The sequence below is a fragment of the Lepidothrix coronata genome, unplaced genomic scaffold (assembly GCF_001604755.1).
Source record: "Lepidothrix coronata isolate B3197 unplaced genomic scaffold, Lepidothrix_coronata-1.0 Scaffold5, whole genome shotgun sequence".
Taxonomy (NCBI): Eukaryota; Metazoa; Chordata; class Aves; order Passeriformes; family Pipridae; genus Lepidothrix; species Lepidothrix coronata.
Genome location: NW_016690185.1, coordinates 1,946,031 through 1,954,033, shown reverse-complemented (window position 1 = coordinate 1,954,033; position 8,003 = coordinate 1,946,031). Strand labels below are relative to the sequence as shown.

Here is an 8,003-nt window from a genome sequence, read left to right as displayed (position 1 = left end):
TCTGAGCAAGACAGATGCCAAGACCATCTGCTTCAAGACAGCCAGCCTCTTTACCAGCAAGATGCACGGGATATGTGGGACATTTCCCCCTCTCATATGTGAAAAAAGTCCAAGAAAAAAGCTGGCTAAAGGCCAAAAGAACTATCAAGTTTCCCAGGCAGAACTCTAAGAACGATGGAGATAGTTGCCTGATCTGTAAGACTTCCACCGTAAATGTAATCAGTATTAATAAAAGTAGCAACATATTGGCAAGTCATTTCTGAAAGTTACAGATGCGTGACCCAGGGGAACAAAACCATGATGCTGCGACAGCAGCCCTGCACTCCAGCTTGCCTGTATTCCTTCCTAGCAGTGCAACACACTTGTCTGCAGCCCTCCCAAGATGTTCTTTTCGGCTTGAATCACTATATTGCATTCTTCATCTAATGTCAGAGGAGAATAAATTGGGGGAACTCGAAATGCATGCTTTCCTTTTCTCCCAACGCTGCCTTTTCCCTAGCTCTGTCTGCTCAAGGGCCAGGTTCAGCCTGGGGAGTCTCAGACTAGACTTGCTCTGACCAACACTTAAAGCAATTTCTGGTGAAACATGAAGTGGGGAAGAGAAGGACATGATTTGAGCTGATTAGCCCAGAAAGAAATCTCTTCCCATGTGGCTGCTGGAAAGTCAAGTCTAGACTCGCACCACACTGACACACACCATCTATCCCTGTGTACGGCAAACTAGCTGACAACACGAGCTTTGCAGTTTGCAACTCTCAAGCTGACAAGAGGGAATTATCCTCATAAAAATTCCCCCTGCAGGCTTCAATGCAGATGTGAGAAATTCCACAAAAGATTAACGAAGTGACCAACTGTGAGGGACAAAGGATTTTATCTGAAAGTTTCTAGGGGAATTCTGATTCTGGCCTTGCTGCAAACATTTAATCCCAGTTCATCAACTCCAACAGAATTGATTGAAACATTTCTTTTTTTTTTTCCTCCAAAGACAACACCCAGTATATTACTACAAGTTTATACACTTATTTTTATACTTTGCATATACATATTTTTAAATATATATCTCATGTTCTGCTGGAAGGTGACACACGGAAAAACACAGCACCAGTGACAGAGCCAAGCACTTTGTGTATTATGATTTAAATATTTTTAAGGCATTTGGGAAAGGTGTTTCTGATGTGAAAGCTAATATGTGTTCCTGTGAAAAGTTTCTCTATTTGCTCTATTCCTCCTCTCACCCCTGTTTCCCTGTACATATAACCAGTTAATGGTCAGGGCACACTGTATCTACCCAAACTACTTCAGCCCCCTTTCTTGAAGCAGCACCTGGGGGACAGCATACACCAGAGCTCTACTCCCAGCTCATGAATCAAACCTTCCCTATAAAAAGCACCCTGTTGGAAATTCACCCTCTGTGAGACAGCAGCAGCTCTTTCCCACCCACATCCTGAAGAACAGAGAAACGGGAACAGCCTCTTCTCTCCCTGCAAAGGAGATCAGTCATCGGGACATGTTGGACCAGCTCTTTCCTCTCTCTCCAGGCTCCACCATTTCCTATCTCAGTACACGGGTGCAAGGCTGGGCAAGGCCCAGTTACCACCCATACACTGCTTGTGAAAACAGCGTGTGGAGTTTCTCAGGCACACTAGGCTACTGAGATGGGAAAGTAAACAGAAACATGTAAACTTGTTGCAGTTACACACCAGCACAAACTGACAGTGGAACAACTCTCGAGCTCAGCTTTAGAGTTGGTCTAAAAATGCCTAAGCTCCATGTTCACTCACAAGGGCCTACCTTGTGTAAGTACTCTATGAAAGACCAGAATTGTCTTGTAACCAGTGAAATAACCCAAAACCCACAAAAAACCCAATCCATTTCCTTCTGTCTAGACCATCTGGGATTCTTTGCTTCAGCTTCTATCCTGCTGTCAATTAAGACAATTACTCCTTTGCTATTGTTGATAATAGATGAACAGTGATTGGATTTACAGTAAACAATATAATATAATTCAAAATTGTAATTAAAAGACTGATCAATGGGATAAGATTTGCTACATGTTTTTACTTCCATTATGAGCTCAAAAAGAGAGGAGACTAGGAACTGAAAATATTTTTTTCTCCTGTTACCAACTTGCATTAGTTTTGAATGAACACTGCTAGAGAATGAGTTTATCTGGTACAACTGCAAATTAAAATACCAAATGGTAGGAAATATTTTATATGGACACTGCAAGATGGAAAAATTGCATAAAAACAAGCAGACTTTTTATAAAAAGATTTATTAAAAATAAGTTCTTTTAAGAGAAAAAGTGTGACATGTATATACATTAAATCGTCAAAACCTTCAGGGGGCTTATAATACAAGCTATTCCAAACTGAACAAGAGACATTCACTCTTTTTTTTCTAATATGTCATGCTTACTGGAACAAAACAACATATGGGAAACAAAACCCAAACACATAGCACCCAACCATTACAAGCAAAATCTTGAAAGTGAAGACTACTGGCAAAGGTGAAAGTCAGTCATCATCATGATTCTACAGACAGAAACTAAGACTATGTATGAATGCAGTCTTCAGTTGACAGAATTTATCTGACAAGTGATAGCTTCCAATTAGTTCTTAATTTCTACTCTGAATTAACAAATCTCAGTAAGTGGGTTTGTGCTTTATAAAGGCAGAAGTATTTTGGTGACAACAAAATGCCACCTAAAACCAGGTAAAGAAACACATCTTTTCCAGCTCTTGAAGTAGGTACCAAAGGTTTCTTTTTTTGGAAGAAAGTTAACAACTGCTGGTTTTCTCCTTTGACTCTCCACATCTCTTGACAGCCAGACCCACAAAAATAGTTTTTCTTAAAATTATTTTATTTTACAAAGTGTTTTTCACAAGCAGTGACAGGACAAAGTAACATGTGATTCTGCATGCCTCAGATGACCTCAGCTCCTCATACCCAGATGCCATATTTAGAACTATATCCTTTCAGTTGAGTCTTCTGAAGATTTCTTGGATTTTAGTGCATATATACAGCAAGCTGAGAACTGCAGTATTACACACATCTACCCATCCTTACAGCAGAATTCATTCTAATCTCAGATGGGTGCAGGACTTGCATCTTTAGGTCTTTGTAGCCTCATCTTTAGTCCCACAGTTTAATAAGACCATCCCAGCCGCATGTGATGACTTTAGATGTTTCGTGTGGATGCCACACTGCACCAATACAGACTTTATCATGTGCTTTTAATCTGCTGTAGAGTTTTGTCGTCTTCCAGTCCCAGATGTTTAGTTTTCCATCTGCATCTCCAGATATCACATAGCTATATTAACAGAATTAAAAGTTGTATCACGTGTGAAGACAGCTTGTATTATAACACTATTACACTGAGCAACAGAAAGGAGCTTCCCCCAGTGAGCTTCCTGTCTGACAAACAAACCTACCAAAAAATTAGCATTCATGCTGCGCTCTAGAGCGCACAAGTCCTGCAGAAGGTGATTCATCAACTGTGAGGTAAATGTGCTAAGCAATGCAATTACACCATACACTGTGTTACTGGAACCAAAGAGAATACATCAGCAAAAGAGAAAGTGCCAGAAGTTCCTCTAAAATTTATACACACTTTTTCCACCAGTTTTGCTGAGGTTATTCTCCAGTTTTTATAGTAACTGATGTCTTACGTGCATATGGTAGTAAATGTATGGACATATTACTAAGTCAACAGGAAGAAAGAGATGGTTGTCTCAACAACTAATGAGGATACCTACACCAGACCTAGAAACTGGGAAAACAGGTACTCCAGAGAATGTTGTGGGAACAGACCCTGTGCTGCAGACCACGTGCAAAAGGAGCCAGATGTGAGTCAGACATGGAAGCCTCCTGTGCTGTGCCAGGATGAGGCAAAACAAGGGGAGTCTCTGGATGGTTTAACAGTCATCTTCGGGGAATAGGGGATCTGGACTACACAGACTGTTTTCTAAATGTTTTTCAGAGCAATCCCCAAGCATAACTTAGTCCTATCATATGCTAAGAGTAAACTTTCTGTTCTACCGCTTGGCTAGGGAACTCTGAGGCTGAGCTAATAGCATGGCTGTGCATACATGAATGTTGCAGAGGATTCAAAAAGAAATTTAGTGTCAGTACCTGCAAGTTTTAAGACGAAGTTCATTTCCAGGAAAACTTACCTCATATCAGGTGAAAAATCCACTTGACAAGCGTAGCCAGCTACCATGTGACCTTTGAAAATTTTCTTTTTGTTTAATCTGAATCTGTTCTGAGCTCCAAAAATCAGAATTTGATTATCCATTGACTGGCAAGCCAACCACTTCCCTATAAATGCAATAAGAAAAGGTGATATAAGGGTGCTGCATCTGAATAAAGAGACTTAACTAGAATGTTTTAAGAGATTTTTATAATTTTTCTTGCACAATCATTATGTAGCAGCTGATATTGCAACTGCCAAGAGTCAGAATCTTACATTTGACAAGATTTGGGATCCCTATTCCTACAAAATGCACTCAGGACTCCAGCAAAGCTCTGGCTGTTACAACGATGTGCTGCACCAGTCCTGCTGACATACTCTTAAGCTTTTAAGCTACAGAGTAAGGTTGCTGGTGCATACACTCAGGTAGCTCAGATCAGGGGGAAAACCCCCATCTAGCTGCAATTTATTTCATCACCTGTTTTGTGGGTACTCTAAGACAGTCATCTCTTATTTTCTTTATGGAAAAAACAAGTTTAAGGTAGACTAAGGAGTTTGAAAATACTTACATTTTTGCAACTATTTAGTATTCACTGCTTTAATAGAATGCAATTAATAAAGATATTTCAGTAAAAGTAAACATGGAGGCTTTTCTAATCTTAACTCTATCTCATTTTCCATCTTGGCAGTGCATTAACTCCTGCCTGAGAATCCAATGAAGATGATATGCTACAGAACACCCTAGAATAGAGACTTCTGTCCTTAATTCTGCATATTGTCACTGCCTTTATGGTGTTTTACCCGAACAATGACAACATAAAATGTGCTGACTTGACTATACATCTGATCACTCTTCCTGCTACTAGTTTGGAATCTGAGGATTTTCTTCAGCCTCCCAAAGAAAAAAATGACATGTGTACCCCAAGCATATTATTCTCCTCTTCCACTTTTAAAAAGGTTTGTTTCCTGCATTGCTTAGAAGAAATTAGAGTAGAGTAAGTTGTGCAATTTCAAAAATGGGTTGAAAAAGGCCAGCTGAGGAAGCTAACATTTTCAAATGCAGCTACCTCTTTCTCCAGAATCTTCCTTTTAATATTAGGAACCCACTCTGTTTGTTAAGAATAAAACATTTACACTGCAAAGCAAATACAATTTGATGCTGATAGCTGGCTGAAAACGTCAGATGTGCAACAAGCTGATCAACCACTACTCAGCATAATGGGACTGTTAACTGCAAATCTGGCAACACTTTAATAATGGTGACACTGAAGCTATTTAAATTTGGACAAAACAAATAACTGCCTGTTAGAAGGCTTTTCAGTGATTACTTGAGCCCCTAAACCTTTCTCCTCCCTCAGTATGATTCTAGTTGAAGAACATAAACCAGTGAAACATTAACATTAAGAAACACTGAGATAATTTGGGGTTTCTTTTATGCAAGAGTTATTTGGCCTATATTCAGAACAGAAAGGAACAGGATCACGTACAACATCAGTTTCTGCTTTAACAGTGGCACCACAAGGACTACTGAACTTGCTTAGTACTTTGCCACTATTGTCAGTTCCCACCATTCTTTCTCTTAATATTTCAAATACAGCAAAGAGCACATGATAGCTGTATGAAAGGGAAGAGTCCTTTTGCCCTGTCTGGATGAAGATCTAATTTTAAATGGATAGTTACCCTGATATAAACACTCATTTTGACATATGTGTTCTTCTTAAGACTTTTAAATCAAAACTAGATGCAGTCCAACCTTGGAATAACTGCACAGAGTGACTGGCAAGGGGGGTAGTGTAGGGTGACAGGGGGATGCAACACAATAACACTACAGAGATATAATCAGTAAGACATGCCTTAGTAAATTAGGCCTAAGAAGGCAGTAAAGTGTTAACCTACCATTTGGAGACAAAGTCACAGCTGGCATGGAATGCATGCTTGGTTCAGCAATGTACTTGAAGTCTACAGGAATGTCCCTGCAAAAGGAAAAAGTATGTGCTTTATGAAGACATGGAGAACATCCAAAGAGCTGCCTCAAGTCAGCTGATTTACTTAGTGACTGAACCCTAGAGAACATATCGTGGTGTCCAAAGGAAGAATATGCAAAAGATCAAAAATACTACGGATGTCCACCTAGAGAGCTCCAGCCACACCATAACCTCTGATAACGTGAATTTAACCCCATCAAATGACCCAGAGTCAAATGCATAATCATAATTCCAATTGTTAACACCGTGATCCTTTATTGCCTCCATTATAATTGCAGCTTGTACAGAATTCTTACATAAGTAGCAGGAATACTGCTATATGTACGCACATATCTTACTAGAATATTTTACTGACTTTTGTTTTAACTAGAATATTTCTGCCTTTTTTTCCCCCCCTCTTTTTTCAAAGGAAAAGAAAACAGGAGTCTCTCTCATCTCTCTGACAATGCCCTTTTCCTCCTGATCTCCCCAAATGGGATGCCAACCAATTCCAAACGTTCACAGCTGAACTGAATGGTGAACTCCCTGGGCTCAATCGCATGTATGTTAAGAACAGACACTGTCCTGTACAAAGGCCTAGGGAAAGAACAAGTACAGTCTAATCCTTGCTCTGCAGAACTGTCATTTGGTTTTTACTATATAAATTGAATTACTAACGGTTTGTGCATATTCACAGTATTCCTCATATCCTACACTAGAAGACTGGCGAAGAGAGAAGGCATGCACATGGCTTTCTCATTAAGCAAAAGAAACCTCCAGTAGAAAATAGATTCGATTAATGCATTCAGCAGAAAACACATGCAAAATGTTCTGTAGCAACATTAATTAATACAAAGGGGATGTTTATGACTTCATTGTCTAACTCACACAGCAGAAGGGAGCAGAGAGTGTGGGTGGCTGCCTCCTATGAGCTGCCTGAGCCTTGCTGAATGGCAACACGGTTGACACTAGCAAGGTAATTACAATCCTGTTTTATTGTGGAGTAAGTTCTTTCCTATCATCTTGCATTAAACATGAACGTGGGCAGCAGGGTGAGAAGCTGCTCTGCTGTCAAGAAGTGACACAAATGCTCCTGTGTGTTAAACGTTAAAATCATTTACCCCTCAGCATAAGAAGGGCAATCTCTCAGCATAAGAAGGGCAATCCCTCAGCATAAGAAGGGCAAACCACTTAATACAATCCATGGATAAAAGCATGTGCTTTAGGCCAGGGATAACTGGCTTCCAAACAGGCAGACCTAAGACTACTGTTGGGCAGCAAACATGTAAAGAAGTAACAAAAAGTTCACATAATCTCTTGGGCTGATCAACACACCACCACAGGAAGTGCCACATGCCACATCCTACCCAAACGGTTTCAAACCCCAATTGCAACAGGACACAAGGTTATTGCTGCAGTTAAGGCCAGGTCCTGATCACCTCCCACCATCCAAAACTTCTGCAGACCACCAATCATCTGAAGTCCTCAATGCCAGGTAAAACCAATCCCACTGGAAGCCCTATTAAGCAAAGTTTCATCACAGAAGATGCATCTCTAATGCTGAATTGTACTGCAGCCAGAAATTTAAATGCAGCAAAGGTTGCTCTGCCTTTCTTCTCCACACCAGCTCTGCTTTATTCTGATACCTACCAGACACACTTAGGACAGCTGCAGGATATGCTGCATTAAACAATTAGGCAGAATAAAGAGATACATTTATGTTTCACATTTACTTCCAAATTGCTAAGTAAGTATTATCAGCCTGCTCTCTTAAAAAAACTGTTAAAAAAATTATCAAGACAAATGTTATCATGGTTGTCCGACCTCAAATCTCATGTGATATACTG

General features: G+C 40.0%; 1 protein-coding gene across 1 annotated transcript in view; it reads right to left on the bottom strand.

Annotated features, from left to right (window-relative positions):
* Positions 1 to 2,390: 2,390 nt before the first annotated feature.
* Positions 2,391 to 8,003, bottom strand: part of CDC40 (cell division cycle 40) — a 38,582-nt gene continuing 32,969 nt past the window's right edge. The window contains exons 13-15 of the mRNA XM_017830315.1: positions 6,089 to 6,165; positions 4,176 to 4,320; positions 2,391 to 3,313 (exon numbers count right to left, since the gene is read on the bottom strand). Coding sequence (XP_017685804.1) covers positions 3,136 to 3,313; positions 4,176 to 4,320; positions 6,089 to 6,165 — 400 coding nt within the window. The 3' untranslated portion in view covers positions 2,391 to 3,135. The remainder of the gene's footprint in view (positions 3,314 to 4,175; positions 4,321 to 6,088; positions 6,166 to 8,003) is intronic.